Source organism: Formica exsecta, unplaced genomic scaffold (genome assembly GCF_003651465.1).
Source record: "Formica exsecta isolate Colony F162 unplaced genomic scaffold, ASM365146v1 scaffold878, whole genome shotgun sequence".
NCBI classification, from domain to species: domain Eukaryota; kingdom Metazoa; phylum Arthropoda; class Insecta; order Hymenoptera; family Formicidae; genus Formica; species Formica exsecta.
In genome coordinates this window covers 32,207-55,257 of record NW_021853648.1, presented here as the reverse complement: position 1 = coordinate 55,257, position 23,051 = coordinate 32,207, and the positions used below count along the sequence as shown (strand labels likewise).

Genomic DNA, 23,051 nt, shown 5'->3' with positions numbered 1-23,051 from the left:
ATATATATATATATATATATATTTCTTTGTTGAACATTTTAATTTTTTATGTGCAGAAAGAGAATGAAAAAACGCATCGATTAATACATTTAAATATATTTATTTAAAACAAAAGTGTAACGTATGGCGTACGTATAAATGTATAATATTATAAATGTATAATAGTATAGAAGAATAACATTTATATATCATTTTATTTCATTTTATAATTTTTTCCAATATTATTTTCAAATATTATAACCTATTCCAGTCTCATGGAAATGTATTTATCCTATATATATTTCTTGCAGTATAAATTCTGAATTATGCTATTATTTCATATCACTTACTTTTTTGCAAAAAAAAATATGGCACATATTATCTAACTATAAAAGAAATTTATCTGAACAGAGCATAATTATTTTATTATACAAATATTATATAATATAATTATGCAATAATTTATCTAAATTTACTGATTATGAGAGAAGGTCGGTAATTATATGTAAGATTTTAAAAAGATTATTAGGTCTTAGAAGATCATATATTTTATTAATGAATGCTAATTGTTAAATAAAACGGAGTAATTTATATTAAAGTAGTAAAAAAGTAGATAAATTTTTAATTCTCAATAATTGATTCTTCTCAATTTTTAATAGAACGTATAACACAATTCGTTTATATACGCACACATATAACACTGCACATTGAAATACATTTGTACGCGTGATACGTTATCCAAAAGCACTGGCGGAGAATTTGATAAGATTGTCTAACCTTGTTAATTTCCGGAACACCGCCTTCCGAACATTTCGTAAGCCAACGTAATAATTATCACTTTTAAAACTTTTTATACCGAAATGATTCATTATTATATTATTCTTTGATAATTCATTACTCTCCTTAAACGAACTTTTAAGTTCGTTTTGGCTCTGATATTCATTAGCAGAAATAAGAAATAAAACATTATAACTTCCCAATTATAACGCGAGAATTCTTGTTTTGAATTAATGTTTAAATATCAACGGATGTTTTGAGTTATAAAAAAATATAGCGATTTCATTACATTTAATTGGATGGTTTCAGAATTGAAAAGATATCGCAAGAGACACGATCCGTGAATTGCACGCGACGCGGAGACATTCTTGCGATCTATCGATATAAATCCCTCTCGTCATATTCATTAGTTACAGCAAAAAATTCTGTGCTTGAAGCTCGATATCATTAAATTAATTACATCGCGAGATATCGTTCGCCATCTAACTGCATCCTTGATTATACGTCATAGAAATAATCGATGTGACACGCAAGCATTGGTTTACATTTGAATCGATAACATGTATATCTACGTTTGAACAAAATATTTGCGCGCGAATAATCTGACATCTGCATTAAACAATTTTGCATGAGGGAGTTGATTAAAATTACGTACGTCAATAGTTACTAATACTCAGTTATTAGAGAATTTTTTACAGATTATAATTATTATATGTAATTTTTCCCTTATTTATCCTAATGAAACATAATTTTATAACGCCCACTGTCATCAAAAACACACATTATTCTTCGGATATATAATATATATTTATTACATCAAAATATTTATGATATTTTGTATTTATGAATCAGACGCCATTAGAGAGAGAGAGAGAGAGAGAGATATATATATATGTTTGCAAATATAATTTTTTTTTGAGAAAAACATAACTGTCTCTTAGAAGTATCGTATCTCTCTTTCGTATAACATACATTCTTATGACGCATGTTACGATTGACGTTTCAATTTTACCATCTCTCATATATAACTCTTCCTTATTTTATAATTATCTCTTTTTCTCACTTTCTTTGATCTTGGCCTGATTTTTTAGACGATACGGAAAACATGGCTCGATGATTCGATTCACCCACTTAGCGATACCTATAGATCTTTTTTTTTTTGCATGGCTAGTCTTCTACGTCCATCCAAATTTACGAGGGCAACGTTCGTTGGCGCGAATGTTAAAGGTTACAGCATCCGATATGTATCTCGTGTATTCGCCCAAACACAGTATATATAACAGTATACACACTTATACATTTACAATCGCGGACGTGTTCGCGCGCGACAGCCACGAGACGCGAAATGTTTCGGAAAATGAAACATCCTAGGAAATGTTCCTCGCGAACTCCACTCGCCCACAACTCCGTTCGCTCGATAGTGAACGAATCATCCTGCCGGCTGCTCGTGAAAAGGTGAACGATGGATTCGCCGTTCGCGTTGCGACACGCTTTTATGGCTCTATCTTTGAACCACGATAAAGTTCACTAGTACAGCGATCGTTACACTTGTATACCCATAACACAGTGAAAAGTTCTAGTTTATCTACTCCGCGATATACTATATATATACATTATATATGCGTTAAAAATTTTATTGGTGGCCTTTCATATTTTATCTTCCCAACAATTTTATCGCTATTTTTCTTTGTGCCAATACACGTACACATACATCTTTTTTTTTTCACAAAGTAAAGAATCTTATTTTTTGATTTCCTAAACTCTTTACAATCCCTTAATAAGGAATTTATTTCAAGATGATTTAACGTAGAAATAATTTAACAAGAATAGTTTGAGATAACATATTATTCTCGTAATAAATCAATATTCATATGATTCTCGTAAAACATAAAAATATTAAAAAACATTATTAATATTAATTAAAATAATATTAATAAAACACTAGTATAAAACAAGAGATGGGTGATTGGCTGGATGTTCCCGATTTCCTAAATTCCTAAATTTGACTCCACCGAATTGAAAACGTAAATAATGAATTTTTACACTCTTGTCTTTTCACTGGCAAATGTATTTTATCACATTAAACTCGCTCTCCACCGACTAAATTGCGTCCGCAATTTAGTCTTCAAATATTAACATCGCACTCTAACCCGCAAGAGTTGATCAACATTGCACCGCGCGTATTCGAAAATCTATTTACCGTGTGCATTTCGGGAATTATCTAAAGAATTTCGTCTGCCAAGTTTTTCGTGGACAATTTTTCAAACGGCGACTTTCTCTTACGGAATCTTTTCTCAGTTGGCGTGATCGTTCAATTTCCCACGTCAAGCTTCGCATATAACGATATGTAGGTCATTTGAAATAAAGTGCTGTGTTTTCGCGCAAAGAGGTTCTGCGTATTCACAGATATCTGGATTTTTCCGGTTACGTTCTTTTCACACACTGGTGTTAAATCCTGTGCTCACCCGCGCTAATGTCGTCGCAAACCTGTGAACAAGCGAACGGGTCGAATATTACTGTCCATCGGCGAGCTGCCGAGCTTGTTATATCGCAATCTTATCACTTGCCTTTAGCAGATAATATACATATTCCATATAAGAAGAGAATTAAGAGAAGTATCGATTATCTTTAATATTTTATTATGCACATCTCCTTCCTTTTAAAGATTACATCGCGCTTTTCGAGATCGAGGTGTAAACCTAAAGTCCACAAACCACTTAAATAACGATATCAATTTTGTTTTGACTATCTTATCGCGCGTTGTCTGTTATAATAGCATTTTGCATATCGCTGTCTCTTTTTCATAATGCCCTCGAGGTCAAAACGGCCAATATCGCAACGAAACATGCATTATTCGCGCGCAAATCACGTGTAATAATTTTTTAAACATCATACATTTGTCGGTTTGATTAATCAAAATTGCCGCTAATCTTTACTATTAAGTCGATATGAAATTTCGATTTTCTTATCGCGAATATTCTAATATCGTTTCGCACAGTAATCGATATAATCGTGGTTCGCGAATTGATCGGACAAACTATGCATCACGCAGCATGAATTCGAACGAATCCGTTCACGATAGATCGACATTTCGAAATATATATCGCTATCATATATACTCACGCTTGATGATTAGACAAGCGATGGTGAGTTCTCTGCGAATCTAATCTCGACGATTGCGTGGAAATCGGATCCTCGAGGCGAGGCAACGATATTGATAGTCTGTTAATTAAACAACCGCAATATGTTCGGCAATTCTCGATTTTCATATTATTTTATATAATTGCGATAAATTTATATGCGAGACCAGGGGGTCGCGTGCACGCTCGTTGACACTGACAGCATTTTACTTTATATCTCGCACCTGACTGCTTCCGGGAAAGGGGATTATTAGATATTAATGCAACGCTAAAGTGTCAGTCCGTAGCGGATCGACGTAAATCAAGGTTGGCGATAAGCGTTCTTTCATTCTATTATTAGCATCGTCCATCGAGTTATTTCTGTGCGGGAAAAAAAACTCAGAATTTTTGATTGGCGCATGTAATGTAAAATCAATTGATTCAAATCGAATATACATACATGGCAAATTTACCCTGCAATCTGCTTCTGTGTGGGATTAACTGGGTTATTTTATTTAAATGCCCGGAAGGGCAATGTTGATATTGTTCGACATGACGCGATGTAACACTGTAATAGCAATTGTATACACTTTAATAGCGATTAAACTTTTTTTTCTGTACATGTAATAATAGCATGATAATAAATTCTAATAATAAAATTTCGCAAAATAAAATTTTACATCGTAACATATGTGCAGGCTTAATATAAAAGCTTTGGCGTATTTTTGACGGTGGTAATAAAAATCTTCCGACTTTGAGATCTAATGAAACGTGAGTGCTTTTGCTTCTCATCAATTCAGCTTGGATCGGTCCAATGTAACGGAGATCGAGAGCGATCGAGCGTTATTTCATGAAGATCTTTTATAGAAGAAAATCTTTGCGAAAAAATTTAATCGGCAAATTTTTATAACGCGATACGATTAATCCATACTTCACGTGTACGATACAATTTAGCCTTGTCGAATAAACCCTGCGTGACAATTTTTTTTAAATTAAGATTGTGCTGATAAACAAACGAGTTTTTTAACGTAATGAAAGTATTATTCCATAATCTTCTTCCTTCTTTGTCCATACGTTATTTAAAAACTATGTACGACGGCAACTACATAAAAAACAAGATTTATCTTATATAACTACTACCTGCGTAATTTTTATTTAATATAAGCAGTTTGCATACTTATTGTTCAATGCATTTATGAGGAAGATTTAGCGCCATAGAATGATATTTATAGATAATTATTGAGTTGATGTAAAAATTCGTCCTGTTTTTTTTTTTTTTTTTACTAAAAATAAAAAACAAAAAACGGGATGAACTTTTGCACCCAATATATATTGTTTATTTTACGTGTTATTTTCCTCCATATTGATTATTTATTTCCATTCATATTGATTGTTTATTGAGTTTTCCTTCTCTCTTATAACATTCTTTCGCAATTTTCCATTGTTCTCATAATACGACTTTTATGCTTCCTCTATACATAAATGAATAAAAGATAAGCTCATTAACTATAATATTGTGTGTTCATCGAGGCATATTGATCTGCGATCGAACGCACCTCTCGCAAATCGATTCAGCATATAGACGAGTTTTTATCAAACATTTTTACTCGCAAATATATCTCACAAATTTGAATGATGATTCCGTACTTACATCACTTCCTTTTATTTTATCTGTGCTTTCTTTGCGATTCCGACAACATCGGAAACAACATGGATTTCGATTACACTTATGCACGCACTTATGCACGTGCATGATCGAAGAAGAAGAATGAATCAGCTGTGTATGAGCCGTCAGCAAATGTGACTCGTCTCTAAGTGTCGTCGAAAGCGCCTTAAATCGGGATGCGGGCCGATAACGATAACACAATGGTCGCGAAATCATTCGTTTGATATGCACTCGCATGAGAAATTTTACTATTTTCTAGTTTCACCAAACAGTAGCTTCTTTCGTTTTCAATAAAAAGCGATAAAAAGCTAAGTCTATTCATAGTAAGTAATTTATCTTTCTGAAGAGTATCCTACATACCTATCAGTATGTGCCTATTTATATTACGTGATATGGTAAAGCAATTCTTATCACATATACATATACAAGTAATATATTTTAAAAGATTGTTATGCATGCAGATGATTTTTAAATATTTGAAACGTGGCAGAATTAACAATCGAATAAATTGGACAATAGAAAATATATTTTTAGGCAAAGAAATAACTGATTAAAACGCTCTTGTTTATTTCGCATAATTATATGTCGATTATTATCAAAGACTATGATAAAATCATCTCAATCGATTTCAAAATTTATATCATCTATTTACATAAACTACAGCTGACACAGCCTAGTGGACGAAGTTGTTGAGTGATCGCGTAATAATATAATACGTTGGCATTACATTATCTTGTAACTATTGACTAGTAAGATAAAGATTGTTCTATAAAGTCTTGCCGCCGCCGTAAAAAAGCGGTGTGTCGCATGAAAAAAAAAAAAATAAATCTATATAATTATTTTTTTATTATAGTTTATATAATATATAAAATAATTATATTATAATAATTATAAAAACAAAATTATAATTTATAGTTATATTAAGTATAATTTATAAAAACAAAAAAGAAGGAAAAATATGCGGGATTGCCGTATGTAAACGTAGATAAATATTGTTCCTTTGCTTTGTTCCGGCCGTTACTTATTGTTAGTTTAGTGAAAACGCAAAAAATTGCTCTCTGATCGTCACGCCCCACGCGCGTACATTGTCATCCGCATCCGATGAAAATTCACGCATAATAAATGTAACGGTTTGGCATCACGTAATCGCATTGACATATTTCTACACTGTGTCGCGAATTAAACGCGACTTACTGCGAAACAACGACGGTGACGAAGAGTTCGGATATTCATTCTATTCGTCTAATCTCATTTTCTTTTTTTGTCTCTACTCTAAGAATTTTGCTCGCGACCGTAACGATTAATTGACACTAATAAAAATTAGAAATAATAATTCCCGTTGACTTTATTATTATCCTTATCCCGTATAATGTGCATGCGGGTAATAAATCTACGGTAGTCGCAATACATACACACACACATGCCCATATGGCGGCTGTCAACGCAGATAAGTACTGCTGACATATAGTTATTTAAATCGCCTCGGAACCGTTTTATTACGTTAACGATGACATGTGCAAGTTTACGGTAGATTGTAATATCGTAAATCTCGCGATTTAAATTGGGCGATTTAAAAATCGCCTCTTCTGTTATTCTCGTATCTCTGTATATTAAGCTAATTTATCTTTCATTTTTACATTGCGTTTAATTGTGCATTTATCTCTATGCTCGTTTTCTAATACTTTTTTTTTTTTCATGTGATGTTTATTTTAAATTTAAATAATACAATTTTTATTTCACATTGAATAACTCGAAACTATTTCGAATAGTTCAACCACGATTGCCAGGTCGTTGGCATACTATTATAATTATTGCGATCGTGAGATAACCCAGATTAGCGGCCACACACACATGTAGAGAATTCAGTTACTATATTATTCCCGGATGACCGCTACAAAGAGATTCGGCGCTTAGATAAAGGAGGCATTTTTTTGCCCTATTTTTTACATGGTGACTCGACCTGATTAATCAGGCGCGAATTTAATTCCAAAGGTATACATATATTCTTCTAGCGCTTTTTTTTTAATTAAGAATCGACATTTTTTTCACGGTCAGATATAAAGCGATGACAGATTAATAAAATATATAGGATAACTCATTATTCACGATAGATGATTCTATAGGAAAAAATAAATCGATGATATATTGATAGTACAATTTTTTCACAGGCTTTATCTTCGAGAAAAATGACTTCAAGAATTAGAAAAAATTAATATAACATTATTTATAACTTTTCAAACTTGAATGACTTATACATTATATGTCTTCGAATTCGATAGTGGCTATTAAAATTATAATTGTTTTTCAAAAAAATATATTTTATTGAAAAAATAAAAATAGTTTCTATATTTTACGCATAATTTCTCTTCAAAATAATTTAAATCTCATATTGCTAAACACAGAATGTCGCACTTTCTGAATTATATATCAGCGTGATTCACGCGATTGCCTGAAAATTTCTCGAATTTAATAATGTATGACATAAAATCGTCAAAAATTGCTCAAGCTTAAGAAAACATATATGTTACTTTTTTTTTAAATTGTATATCTCATCAAGTTCCTTCCTCTTCGCCTTACATAGCTCGAAGTATAATTCTCTAATGATCACGAATATGTTTGAATGTGATGTAGCTTATTTTGAGTATACAATTGATGTTCTAGAAACCAGAATCTATTCCTAGGCTATCTCTTGAAGAAACGAGAGACAGAAAGAGAGAGAGAGAGAGAGAGAGAAGGTGAGATACTAAGGGCGAGGAAGAGAGCGAAAGAAACTATGCCAAAAACTGTATAAGAAAAACGGATTAGTGTACGAAGTTCAGTGATCTGTTCAACATTTTTACAAGCTATTGAAAAAGCCATTGGTCAGCAGCCATTGGTCGATTCTCTTCAAATAATTCTCAATTCCGATCAATCGCGATTCTTTACAGATTCGACAATAATGACGCGATCTTTCCTTAACCAAAATAATATCTGTATAATTTTGCGATAATTTTATTATTTCTTTAGAGAGTTTTAATTATGCATAGCAGTGTGTTATGGTTGAATGTATGAACTCTTTCATGAAACAAGGAATGGATTGCATTTTTACCAAACAGTATTGTATTTGCTAAATCAAAAATAGATTTATTCGCTTAATAAAAAAATTAAATAATATATTTCTGATGTTAAAACAACCGGCACTAAAAGCCTAGCAGATTCTAAGAATATTTAATTTTTTTAAACTTTAAACATTTTCAAAATAATATATTTTTTTATTTTATTTTATTTATTTTTTTGTTATATATCTAGAGACATATTTTTGAAATTTGTCTCTGTTTGAAATTATATAAAGAGCGAAATTGGTATCGGTTAAATTGTTATATGTAATGGAGACTCGTAACAAGCTCCAATTAAAATACCAAGCCATTTCTCACACACGACCTCTACCAAATAATTTTTAGTGGCCAACGCACACTAAACTCGCTAATAACGATATTTTATTCATGTGTATTGCTGAAACGGATAAAACGTACATTGTTTGAGTAATGAGAAAGCCGTGGAAAATTACATTTTATTTATACATATATAAGATTAAAAAATTATCAAGAGAAACGTGTACTGAATTAGTAAATTTGGGGTAACGACAAATGCATAACAAAATTAGATAAACGTTGATATTAGCTTGACAGATCTCCATAATCTTGATATATATTATAAAGAGTGAATTTTTTTTTAACACATAAGTCATCTGTAGTTTTTAAATATTACTCTAAATAAATTTGAATACGATATTAAATCTGCAATTAAACAAATGTACGATCTAAAGTTATGCTATAAATACGACATGTTAAATATATATAATTAGTCTGACACAAATTGTCAAAAAAAAATGACATGACCAATGTTATTCATTAACTTTTTATCGTATTAAAAGTTGGAAACAATAAATAAGTACACAGCAAATTGGGAAAAACGATAATATATATATATATGTTCTTTTTATCTAATATCTAAAAATATAAATATACATTATATATGTATATAAAAATAAAATATTAAACACTCACAGGCATAAAATACTTCGTATCCTTTTTAGGAATGGAAAGAATACGTCGTTCATTGCGCTGATTCTATCTTGCATAGCCACACGTTTGTGCCAAATGATATAAACCAATCGATTCATTAAACGAAAATTGGCACAAATTAAATTACGCGCAAATTAATTTAGAATACTTGTGGGAAATATTCGGAATAATTGGAAACGGATATTATATAGTATATATCCCCGATTGCTTAGTGATTGTAGTAATTTGGGAATACTCTGGTTGTCCTCAAATTTGCTTCTCAATCTCTTCGCCCCTTGTGCTCCAGTAAATTAACCTTTGACTGACCTGTCTGATGATTTAAGTGAGTTTTGTGTGCCATTCGCGTTTGCAAATTGTTCGCCGATGCGGCGGTGTTCGTTGCCAAACGTTGTTTTGACACGAACTTCATGAAATGAAAGAATATATAGCGATATTTTATATTACTTAGGTTTTTCATAATTTAGAGTTTTTATTAATAAATTAATAAATAACTTTAGAAACGAATATATTATGCGAACATCTTATAAATGTATTCCAAAATAACTATTCATCATTAGCGGAAAAGATTTGATTAACAAAATTGAAAAATAGACAAAAAATAAAATGAAATGAAATGAAAGAATATAAGAATAGCGATATTTTATATTACTTACGTTTCTCATAATTTAGAGTTTTTACGAATTAATAAAAACTTAAGAAATAATTTTAGAAATGAAAATATTATGCAAATGTATTGCAAATGTATCCCAAAATAATTATTTATCATTAGAGGAAAAGATTTGGTTAACAACATTGAAAAACAAAATATCGGAACAACCTAAGGATATGCCACATATATTTGTAAAATGAATAATTTTACGAAGAGCAGATTGATAAAAGTTTGTGTAACTATCTTGAAAAATTAAATTAAGAATTACGAAATCGGGAGAGATTATTTTCTTGCCTCTTCTTATGTTTCTTGAAAATATTTTAAAAGAACGTGACACTCTCTCTCTCTCTCTCTCTCTCTCTCTCTCTCTCTCTCTCTCTCTCTCTCTCTCATATTATTTTTATAACTTTTATGGTTTATCAAAAATTGTAAAAGATCAATCTGTTTTTATAATAAATAGCGTGTATTTTGTATAAAGCTAATCGATGAACATTTTGCTATTTGTTATAAAAAAATCATAAAGATTATATTTATTGTATATGTATATGTATATATGTATACTTATTATTTCGGACATTCCAAAAATTGAAATTATAATCTGTTACATACTATCCTTGGCATATATAAAAGTCTTTCCAATAAAAAAAAAGTAATTTTATGAAATAATACAATCCATCAGTATCATTTACTTTTTTTTTTGCTTTACAAACACAAAAAAGTAATATAATAATCGCATGACGGAGCTGGTAAATAATTAGGGGTAAAGTCGTATATTGTGCGACAACCTATACTACACCAATTAATTAAGGTTTAAATTTTCGCATGATGGGTTCGGGAAAGGATTCATGCGTATCAAAGTGCGAACCAAAGTAACGCGTGGAAAAAATTGCGCGAGCGGCGTAATATATTGTTTTAATACATAATGCGTTTTTCTCTTTATAAAAAAGAATAGTATCCACGGTCATGAAATACGCAAATTATGCACGCACAAAAGAAGAATGTGTGGAATGGCGGCACTAAATTGTGAATACTATAGTCACTAAAAATACGGGACGGCATAACCGGTGCACGTTTAATAGATATATTAATAATACGCACGACAAAATATATGAACTCGGCGGAACAAATCGTTTAAGCCGACCGTTCAAATTATGAACTCATGACTAAACCGGAAGTTAATAGATATTTAACGCGACGCGCACCGTTCAATCGCCGCATTCATGCGCGAAAAGATTTGGCTAACTGGATTTTATGGTTATTAACGGCCAATTTTCCGAAAATCATACGCAGACAGAGGTGTGTATATGTGTAACGCATTCAATGTAGCGAAAATACGGTGTACAATGTAAACTTTGTTTCACGTCTCTTTGATCGCTTATTGGGAAATTATTTCACGCGCCCTTGCAAATTTAACGTTATCTCTCTCTCTCTCTCTCGTAATACCTCTTTAAACCTGGCCGCCATTTTAACAATCAATTTCACAAATATCATCCAGGCTAGAAAAAACGGTTATTTAATTGTTCACCGGATAGCCCCGCGCGGTCAAGCGGAAAACACTAGCATCTGATGTTCACGTTTTTGCGAGTGAAAATTCAATGTAGCGCGAATTATCGATGCGCAAAAATTAAAAGTAACGCATAAAAATAAAACGCGTTTTATTTGGAAACATTTATCGTAAAGTTGTATTTACCGACATTTCGCGAAAACTAGATAAATAAAAATATTGTTTTTATTGCGAATTAACAAAATGCAAAGTCGCGTGAAACGAGATAATGAGATATTGCTTAATAGGAAGAATTCAGTGAAAATAAATATAAATTTAGTCAATTTTTTCTGCATCATTAACAAACTTCTTTTTTTGATCAATAAAATAATATTTAATATTAAAATTTAATTTACATATTATATCTGTAATAAATGTTTAAATGCAATAAATTTAACGATAAAATAATATTTAATATTTAAAAAATATAAATGTAATATGTTTATGCTTTTATTAAAAAATCACCAGTCGATATAAATTTATCTAATTTTATTCAATCGCTTTTCTAAAAATGTGTATCAATCTCTTGTAACTAAATCTAACTTAAATGATATTTATTTAAATCATATATTTTTTTCTTTATATCATTAGATACATTTAACAATAAGATACAGATATCGTATTTTAATTAACATTTTATTTTGTATACAAGAGAAAGAGAAAGGGTTTTAAATTGTCCTATGAAAGAATTAATTGTTATTGTACCCTATCGGTTTCCCACAATGCATGGCCTAACTTACGTAAACGCGAATGCCCGATAAACACATATCGTCATCTGTTGACTGCGGCGACTGAAACGGATATATTTTCGGCGCGTTTCTTTCTATCATCGACGTTAACGAACTTTTGCGGTTAGGCAATTACAAGCCGGCTGACCGTGGACGCGCATAAAAAAACATCATATTATCTTTTTTCTCCTCCTCTCTCCACCCTCCACCCCCCCAACCCCCCTCCCCTGTCTACCGTTGCAAAACTGCTGCGACATTGAACGATCGAGTGTATACGTAAACCGGTATGCGGAAGCGATATGTAATACGTACATATTCACATATATGTACGTATATACGCGCGCCAGTTATGTATAGTTGTCCGCGAATTTGCACGCGTATATACATACATATATCGCGAGGATAGTCCACGAGAGCCCGCCCGCAACCCCGTTTTATCCCGCTTGGAAAATTTTGGGTGGTGCTGCTGGTGACCGCTTTAAACCATTTTAAAAAATAGCGACACTCTCTCTCTCTCTCTCTCTCTCTCTCTCTCTCTCTCTCTCTCTCTCTTTCTGAATTTATGCGAAAAATATGGTTGCAGATAAAACATCGTGTCTACATAATGCTCCGCAGAAGACTTTATCTTATATTCGCCTTGGCTTTCTGAGAAAATAGCTGTTTTCGTAGCGACGACGACGAGAGTTTGCTTGAAAATTTGCGAATAAATTGTACCGGTGCTACCATTGCCTTTATCGAGGTACAGTCACAAAGTGGACTATACCAGCATGAATCAACCTTCACGCCCACACACCCCCAATTCTCTCCACTCTGTATTGTACTTCCACGGTGTAGCAACCACACGCCAGGCCTTACCGCCTTCCGTATCGGATCACCACGACAAACGCGCCAAAGTATATTCGAGTCGGATCAACATATATACTCTGATATAAAGTATTCGGTGTACGGCACGCGATCGTAAGCATTGAACTTCTCGCAGCGAAACGTCAATGTTTTTCTGGTAGTCTCATCGCGTTTCGCGTGTCTCACTCACCCCTCGATCAGATGCGCAAAGATGCAGATTAAGCTGGCCACGTAATTGCATTCGTTACGTTAACAAAAATTTCTTTTTCTCTTGTATCTCTTCTTTATCTCTTGCATTTTCCTATATAATATGTTTATTTCAATTTTCTGAAACACATAAATTTATAATCAAATTTTGATTCTAGGTTTGCCTTTGACTCCCACGCTGAAAATGCAGAAAAATGTAAGTACCAAGAAACATTTTTTATTTATTCATTATATTTTTTTTTCTTTTATACTTCATATTACTTTCTTCCAATATCAGTAAATATAATGTGTTCATAAGTTTTTTTTTTAATTTATATAAAATTTTGTAACTCAATTAACGATAAATCAATAAATCACACTCTTTTCGCTTATATCGTTTTGCGTTTCCAATACATTTGCGTTTTCATTTCTCGCTGCTATTTCCCAATTTAAAATGAAAATATAGTAATCTCTAATAAAATGTTGGTACATTTCGCGATTCTAGTAATGCGACTCGATGCATTCGCGTTGAGAAAGTTCACGACGACGTTATAGTCTTCGCGGCTTCGTGACAACGCGTCGAGTTGCGAAATAAAGAAATACTGTTGGAGGGTATAAGCACGATCGAGAAAGACTTCACGACAACATAAAGAGAACTGCGAAATATAAGCGGAACTATTTCCTTAATTATGCGACGAGACCATCAGTGACAAACTCGCGACGCTTGAAACTACCGCGAAATAAGCCATCTGTGTCGCGAAAAATTCATAAAATTGTTTTTCGAGTGGAAAAACGTGGATTCTGTGTGAGAACGTGTTATAAAATTGGATGAAATTTTAATTTATCCGTTTTAATAAACTGAAATAATTAATTACGAAGAGGTTTATAGACATAGCGCCGATCAATTTATTATTTGTGTTATTTTTTTAAATATTTTTTATTGAAGAATATTATTTATCTAAGCAATAAAATATTTTGTACCTCCCAGTTTTTGTTAATAAAAATTGAATTATTAAATAAAATTTTAATTTATTCGTTTTAATAACCTGAAATAATTAATTACGGAGAGGTTTATAGACATAGCGCCGATCAATTTATTATTTGTGTTGTTTTTTTAAATCTTTTTTATCGAAGAATATTATTTATTTGAGCAATAAAATATTTTGTACCTTCCAGTTTTTGTTAATAAAAATTGAATTATTAAATAAAATTTTAATTTATTCGTTTTAATAAACTGAAATAATTAATTACGAAGAAATTTATAGACATAGCGCCGATCAATTTATTATTTGTTATTTTTTTAAATCTTTTTTATTGAAGAATATTATTTATCTAAGCAATAAAATATTTTGTACCTCCCAATTTTTGTTAATGAAAATTGAATTAAACAATCTAATAATTCATCGTAGCTAAATTTAATAAAATCGTTATGTAATGTAATCGTACATGTAATGAAATCGTACATGTAATGATTCGATTATCACAAATTGTTCAGATACGAAAGAATGCTTCTATCGACTTTCTCTATACATATACAAATCAAATTTATTTGACTATTGCTTTTATCTGCACGTTGTAAATTCCACAATACATTGCGCTGAAATACTGTAACGTGACGTTTGCAGTTTTCTACAAACGTTACAGTATTTATATATACAAAACTTTATTACGTATTTTTTTTTACTACATATTTTCTACGTATAAAATTGATCGATATAAACATGCGACAGAGAGCACATTTCAAACAATTTTCAAAATACTCTCAAATTCATATGAAATTTTGTCATGTTAACATTATAAGATTAGCTTGAAAGTGATTGAACATTTACTTATTTACAGCATGATTGATCAAATTTGTTTTATAAATTCTCTTTAATTAATTTTCAATAATCCTTAACTTCGCTATCGACTCTTTCTCTTAATTTTCCTGAGAAAGAGATTGACCTGAAAGAAACATTTACCACTACTTACATTTCGATATAAACACACGCATGTAATATGTCACGTATCCTCAAAAAATCTTCATAAATAAATTTTTACTAATTGTAAAATGTAAAATATGATAGTGATAAAAATGTGTCAGACGCCGCAATCGGCCATACATAGAGAATCGTCTCTCCGTCTCTCTCTCTCTCTCTCTCTCTCTCTCTCTCTCTCTCTCTCTCTCTCTCTCTCTCATTCATCTCAACATCCGAGGAGTACGAAGAAACCACCATTAGAAAGCCATCCTCGTTGATACACGGATCCCTTTAAAAAGGTCCCTTCGAAAAAAAAAAAAAAAAAAAACAACTCACCGAATCGCCACGTGGTTGATCGCGAAGTCCTCGCAGAAACTCGCAGATGCCGACGGACGGATGCACCCAGGTGATACACACGTCTTCGGTCACATGTCAAAGCCCTTCGGCCAAGTCGTATACGAGGGGATGCGCGGACTTGTTCATCCCCGCGATATCGGGTCACGCGTTGTTGTAGACGGCCGGCCCAACCCGTCGCTTCTGCCGTTTCGGTGGTGGGTCCCCTCGTTCTCTTCTCTTCCTCTTCCTCCTTCTCCCTCTCCCTCTTTCTCCTCCATCTCCACCACCTCCTCCTCCTCCTCTTCCTCCCTCCGCGGGCCGATTCGCGCATCGCTCCTTCTCCCTTTCGCGGCCGCGTTCTCCTCCCTCTATTCCCCTCAGGTATCCACCAGGTCGCCACCAGGACCCTTACCCGTTATATCGTGACACCCCCGACGCGAGGGGGGTAAAATCCATAAGACGCGCGTCTGCGCCCTCGTGCTCACGCTCTCGCGCCGCTGAATATAAGCGCCCTTCAACCAAAATGTACCGAACTATCCCTTGCATAGGACTCTGATTATACCGCAGAAGAGGGTAGTACGAAGATACAGATTGATACGTCTGCATTATCCTTGGTTGGGAATTTTAAAAATAGCAGATTCGTGTGCACGTGTATCTATATGTACATATTATTATTACACGATTAATTTTATTTGTCAATTTCAATATTTTATCAAAATTATTATTACTCGGAAGAGAGAGAAAGGGAGAAAGGGAGAGAGAGAAATAATATTATAAAACGGCTATTATAAAATATTACAATATAATTGTATATAATATAAAAGATTGAAAATTATTAAAAACATTTTTCTCTAAAAAAAAAATCATTTCTTTTTTGTCAGGATTAAAAGAGAAGAAATAAAACTTTGAAGATTTGAAACGAAATTCACACACACACATACATAAGCTTTAGTATTATCATTATTGCCTGAAATAATAAAACATTGATTTAGAATATAATCTAAATAGAATCTAAATTATCTAGATATAAATAGTTATTTTTTATTTATGCAAATATACATTAAATACTATAGTTAATATGCATAATTTTTTGAATCTATAAAAAGAGGGAGATTAAACGATATACATTTTTTTGATTTGACTTATAAAAGTTTATACAAAATTCTTTTAATATTGATAGATATCTAATATAATGATCTAGGCGTTTGAATTTCGCGTATCTCTACAAGAGTTTAGTCGGACGTACTGATTGGTTGCTGTTGCAAAAAACACTAAAAATTCCCTATCCAGTTGCCAATCAATACGTTTGACAAACTCTTATGATAGATGTAATATCAGGCTTACAATTTAGAAGTTGATTGTAAATTTTGGCAACATTTGACATACTTATCCGCACACAACTCAATTAAATTTGATTTGAAATTAATTCTCAATTAAAATTATCTCAACGTCAAGTGACATTTCTAAAAACGCATCGAGTGATTTAAAATCATTCATATTCATTCGTATTTCGTACTATTCGTTCTCTAGGATATACGAATAATAGAGTTATATACGAATTATTGGAGTATTTAGCCGATATGCTATCTTTTTCTAAAGAAGAAAAAGAAGAAAGACGTTCCTATATCTGATTGGCTCGCTAAATATCGCTGTCTCTTTTGTTGCGTTACTATGTCTCTATCTCAGGCGCAGTTTATGAGTCTATATATTATATATCCTGTGTCTATGGATACGAGATACGAGGCGAAAGCGAGTAGCCAGAAAGAAGCAAGCTCGCAGATCGCAGTGTGAAAGCGATCTTGCTTTGACATTCGTTTTCATAGACGAAGGAAACGTACGTACGGTAAGAATCGAAGCACGTTGGTCTCATAAACAACCGAAATCGCACAGATATACGATGTACGCTGACCTATTACTATTGATAATTGATACATTACAACGGCGATTATCCTATCGCGAGTCATTGTATTACGTCATTTACATGGTTGTTGATATCGCAGGGCGATAAAAATTTACTGGCGGATGTCGTTTTATTCTGGAGTTCCTTATCTCAACGCAAGTTAAATCCGACCATCATTCATTGAGGCTCTTTAATATAATATTGTGCGGATTTTAACCTGATAAGATTATTCGAGAAATGCTTATCGATTTATTTCGATGATATAATAGCTTTGTACTCTGTTATATACACGTAGTTTGTCTTTACAGACGACTTATTGGGACAGTCATGAACAAAGAGGAGCATGAGGTAATAGATGAATGCAAAGGAAAGAAGACGCCTGAAACAGCTGAAAATGCTCAGGTAGAGGATGCCGAGAAGGCCTGTCCAAAGTCAGACAGTACCACGCAACAACAAGATCCTAAGATTAATACTGGTATGATACGCAATTAAAGTCTTGTGTATAAAATTTTTTTCATAATTAATAGCTGGTTTTATATCATCAAGCATACAGATATATTGTATTATTGGAATTTGTAATTTGAGTATTGCGTAATAATTTTGAGAAGTGTTCTATAATAATTGATTATACACATTTTATCAAAAGAAAATTAATAGTCAAACGATATTTGTGACATTATTATTAATTAATATTTCTTGCTTATATTATAAAATTATTATTGTATTCCATTGCAGACAGTATAAATTCTGGCAATAACGACATGGATAAACCAGTTCCGATGGAGGTGGAATGCGATCAGGGATTAATTAATCAATTACACAATGATTCTATTGATTTTACTGCTGATATCAGCTTAGATCAGCTGGATACACAGAAGGAAGTGACAGATGAAGATGTGATGCATCATCTGGATGTAATAGAAAATATTGAATTGGATCCTGAAACCTTTGGTATAGATCAGTCAATGAAAGAAATTACGCAATCTTCTCTTGCAATAGAAAGAGACGAGCAGGAGCAAGATAAAGAAGAAATAACAGTGATTGATGATGAACCTACAGAGCAAAAGTGGTATGAAGAAAAGGTAATATTGTGTATAATCTTGTTTTTTTTTTTAACTGAATCAGTTAAAAATTGTATAAAAAGATGCTCTAAGTTATATTAAAATTAAACTTCTTAGATTGCGGAGAAAGGTGCACTTCTGAAAGAGAGATTGTCGAAATTAGCGCGAGTGTTATCAGTTTCTTATCCTCATTATGAGAAATGGCTGGAAAGGATAGAGAGGATAGAGGGATCTCCTATATGTAAGATAGCTCCGCCTCGACGTTGTTCATTAATTAATCCACACACCAATCGTTGGAAGTTTCTATGTGAGTATAGAAAAAGTTAATATTTCAAAAAGCTTGACATATATTATACTTTATTTCATTTATTTCTTAAAAGCATAACATGTACAGTATAAATATCAAACTGCTTGTATATTTACCAATAGTCATTTAATTAGTTTTTTGAATATATATATTATATTGGGGGAGTATTATAATAAAACTTTTTAGAGACAATAATAATAATAATAATAATAATAATTTTATACTGTCTAATAAAGTATATCTGTCTGCTCCTTATTATTTTTTTAATTATGAAAGATTTATACCTATAGAAAGAGAGATAACATTTTCTTTTTTGTTTATAACCTATTAACTCAAACACAATCATGGATTTTAATAGAAATTTGATATACTGTGTGTGTGTGTGTGTGTGTGTGTGTGTGCGCGTGCGTGCGCGCGCGTGCGTGCGTGTGTGTGTGTGTAGTTTAAGAAACAAATATTTCTTTCTAAAATTGTGTTTGGTACATTTTTCGAAATTTTGTTTCAATTTAGTATCGGGGTTTCATATATGTTTATTAAACCTTTGATGCATAATTAAGAGAGAGAGAGAGAGAGAAAGAGAGTTTCCACATATTTTATTTAAAAGTTATAACATTATTTAGGATAATAAAAAAAATTAATATCTTTAAAAATACAATGAAAAGAACTTATGTCTTCTCTTTTAATGTCTAATCTTTTAATTAAGGAAATTATTGTAAAAGATACAATATTTGATATTATATATCTACAAATTATATATATATATAGCTTTTATATTGATAAAAAATAAACGAACTTTTTCATCAATTTATATTTTTGATGCATGGATGATGTAGTTTAGTATATAACATTTTTAATTCTCAAGATATATATATGCATTTATGAACATTTCTTATTTTGTAAAGACTGAATAAGATTCGAATTTAAATATGACAATAATCCTATGATTATGATATATGCAAGTTTTTGCAAAATATAAAAAATATTTCTATATTTAACATACATCTAACATATATACAACTGTAATAAAGAAAAAAATACTGTCTTGTGAAAAAGGAGACAAGTATCTAATGTTATCAAACATTTATAATAAAAAAACACTATAAAAACAGATTTATAACAAAATATATTTCTAAGATAATATACTGCAAGATTAATCCTATGGAGATTAATAAAGTCTCTCCTGGAAGTTGCCATTACATATGATAGACTGATTGCATTCAAAATCAATATGTTGCTAATATCGCAACAGGATTAATATTACAGAAATAAGAATAGAAAAAAGAAAATAAAAGTAAAAAATATGTATATAATTAATTATATACATATGTACATAAGATACATACATACAAGATTGCAACAACATATAAAAAATTAATTTATAAATTGTAATACAATGTAATGAATAAACTTGATAAAAATTTTCATCACTGAAGATGTACAACATTCTCTTTATATGAAGAGAAAACTATATACAAAAATTATGAATATCTTAATAGAAAAAGTGCATGTGTATTATATTGCCATGTGTGCAATATAATACACAGTACATTATCATCATTACAAAGCATAATAATGGATATCGCATGTCTTCCGATACACTTTTTCATCCTATAGGCATGAACGATTTTTTGGAAGAAAAGAGAAAGAAAAATGATGACCTGACGAACTGACGTGCATACTGCACATATTAATACTCAGAATTATTTATACTATGATGCAAGTAATGTTTGATACTTGAATATTTAATTGAGTATACAGACATTTACAAAAAATATACAATAGAAAGTCTGTATCATGATGGCATTTGCATTGTATTGTTGTTCGTTTTACGAATCAAATGCTAGTAAGCGCTACTCTGTGACTACTTATATTTATCACAATGCTTACATATGACTACCTCAGAGTGAGAAAACAAGTGAAAGACAGCGCGCAACAACATTTATATTCTGCATATATAATTATCGGAATAAAAATTTGAACTGAAAGGAAACTTTATAATAAAAACTATGTTTGTTTCCAATAATTTTACCGGGTACAGATAATTGACCGTACATGCAACTTCATTACGGTTTAAATGTGAGACTCTACAATGATATGAGCAGTGAACAGAATGCACATACAAATGAGTTTAATTATATAAAGCAATGGAAATAGAATGAGTTCATATATTTTTAGACTATCTATAGATCATATATTCAATCGAAAATTAAATTCGTATATAGGCACATAAATATATAAGAGTTTATCAATTTATAAAATAAATTTGTGGGGTTTCATATATGTTTATTAAACCTTTGATGCATAATTAAGAGAGAGAAAGAGAGAGAAAGAGAGTTTCCACATATTTTATTTAAAAGTTATAACATTATTTAGGATAATAAAAAAAAATTAATATCTTTAAAAATACAATGAAAAGAACTTATGTCTTCTCTTTTAATGTCTAATCTTTTAATTAAGGAAATTATTGTAAAAGATACAATATTTGATATTATATATCTACAAATAAATAATGCACAATGTATATATGTGTACATATGTGTGGATGGTATGTTCAGGTAGTAAGAAACATATACCGATCCCTATAAAGGAAGAGGACAATCCAGGTTCTTCTAATAAAAAATGTTTCAAAGTAGTCTGGCATCTTGAACCAATGGGAGCAGGAGGTGTTAATACTGATAATTTGGCGGAATTTCCATCATTTGTATGGAGATTAATAAAGTCTCTCCTGGAAGTTGCCATTACATATGATAGACTGATTGCATTCAAAATCAATATGTTGCTAATATCGCAACAGGATTAATATTACAGAAATAAGAATAGAAAAAAGAAAATAAAAGTAAAAAATATGTATATAATTAATTATATACATATGTACATAAGATACATACATACAAGATTGCAACAACATATAAAAAATTAATTTATAAATTGTAATACAATGTAATGAATAAACTTGATAAAAATTTTCATCACTGAAGATGTACAACATTCTCTTTATATGAAGAGAAAACTATATACAAAAATTATGAATATCTTAATAGAAAAAGTGCATGTGTATTATATTGCCATGTGTGCAATATAATACACAGTACATTATCATCATTACAAAGCATAATAAAGGATATCGCATGTCTTCCGATACACTTTTTCATCCTATAGGCATGAACGATTTTTTGGAAGAAAAGAGAAAGAAAAATGATGACCTGACGAACTGACGTGCATACTGCACATATTAATACTCAGAATTATTTATACTATGATGCAAGTAATGTTTGATACTTGAATATTTAATTGAGTATACAGACATTTACAAAAAATATACAATAGAAAGTCTGTATCATGATGGCATTTGCATTGTATTGTTGTTCGTTTTACGAATCAAATGCTAGTAAGCGCTACTCTGTGACTACTTATATTTATCACAATGCTTACATATGACTACCTCAGAGTGAGAAAACAAGTGAAAGACAGCGCGCAACAACATTTATATTCTGCATATATAATTATCGGAATAAAAATTTGAACTGAAAGGAAACTTTATAATAAAAACTATGTTTGTTTCCAATAATTTTACCGGGTACAGATAATTGACCGTACATGCAACTTCATTACGGTTTAAATGTGAGACTCTACAATGATATGAGCAGTGAACAGAATGCACATACAAATGAGTTTAATTATATAAAGCAATGGAAATAGAATGAGTTCATATATTTTTAGACTATCTATAGATCATATATTCAATCGAAAATTAAATTCGTATATAGGCACATAAATATATAAGAGTTTATCAATTTATAAAATAAATTTGTAAAATAGACTAATAACAAAGTGATTAAAGTGCAATATAATAATTTATTGCTTATAATAATAATAATAATAATTATAATAATTGATATGTTTTTGCTATATGATCATTCTAATATATGGTTTAT

At 31.2% G+C, this 23,051-nt stretch overlaps 3 protein-coding genes and 1 long non-coding RNA gene across 6 annotated transcripts in view; 3 read left to right on the top strand and 1 right to left on the bottom strand.

Moving 5' to 3' along the window:
• The window catches only part of LOC115244908, an 86,244-nt gene extending 70,426 nt beyond the window's left edge, over positions 1 to 15,818 (top strand). Inside the window, exons 3-4 of the long non-coding RNA XR_003885455.1 lie at positions 13,734 to 13,771; positions 14,060 to 15,818. This is a non-coding gene — a long non-coding RNA (uncharacterized LOC115244908). The remainder of the gene's footprint in view (positions 1 to 13,733; positions 13,772 to 14,059) is intronic.
• Positions 1 to 16,094, bottom strand: part of LOC115244899 (glycoprotein 3-alpha-L-fucosyltransferase A) — a 28,410-nt gene extending 12,316 nt beyond the window's left edge. Inside the window, exon 1 of one of the 3 annotated variants that reach the window (XM_029822912.1) lies at positions 15,849 to 16,094. The gene's annotated coding sequence lies outside the window, so the exon portion shown is untranslated. Of the gene's footprint in view, positions 1 to 2,956; positions 2,990 to 15,848 lie in introns of those variants that run through there. The other 2 variants (XM_029822913.1, XM_029822914.1) reach the window with 2 other exon arrangements.
• Positions 16,095 to 17,519: 1,425 nt separating this feature from the next.
• LOC115244883 overlaps positions 17,520 to 23,051 on the top strand; it is a 10,377-nt gene continuing 4,845 nt past the window's right edge. The window contains exons 1-5 of the mRNA XM_029822888.1: positions 17,520 to 17,635; positions 18,057 to 18,223; positions 18,484 to 18,830; positions 18,927 to 19,116; positions 21,672 to 21,847. Of these exons, the coding sequence (XP_029678748.1) occupies positions 17,520 to 17,635; positions 18,057 to 18,223; positions 18,484 to 18,830; positions 18,927 to 19,116; positions 21,672 to 21,847 (996 nt within the window). The remainder of the gene's footprint in view (positions 17,636 to 18,056; positions 18,224 to 18,483; positions 18,831 to 18,926; positions 19,117 to 21,671; positions 21,848 to 23,051) is intronic.
• Positions 21,701 to 23,051, top strand: part of LOC115244903 (28S ribosomal protein S10, mitochondrial) — a 7,936-nt gene continuing 6,585 nt past the window's right edge. Inside the window, exon 1 of the mRNA XM_029822919.1 lies at positions 21,701 to 21,821. The gene's annotated coding sequence lies outside the window, so the exon portion shown is untranslated. The remainder of the gene's footprint in view (positions 21,822 to 23,051) is intronic.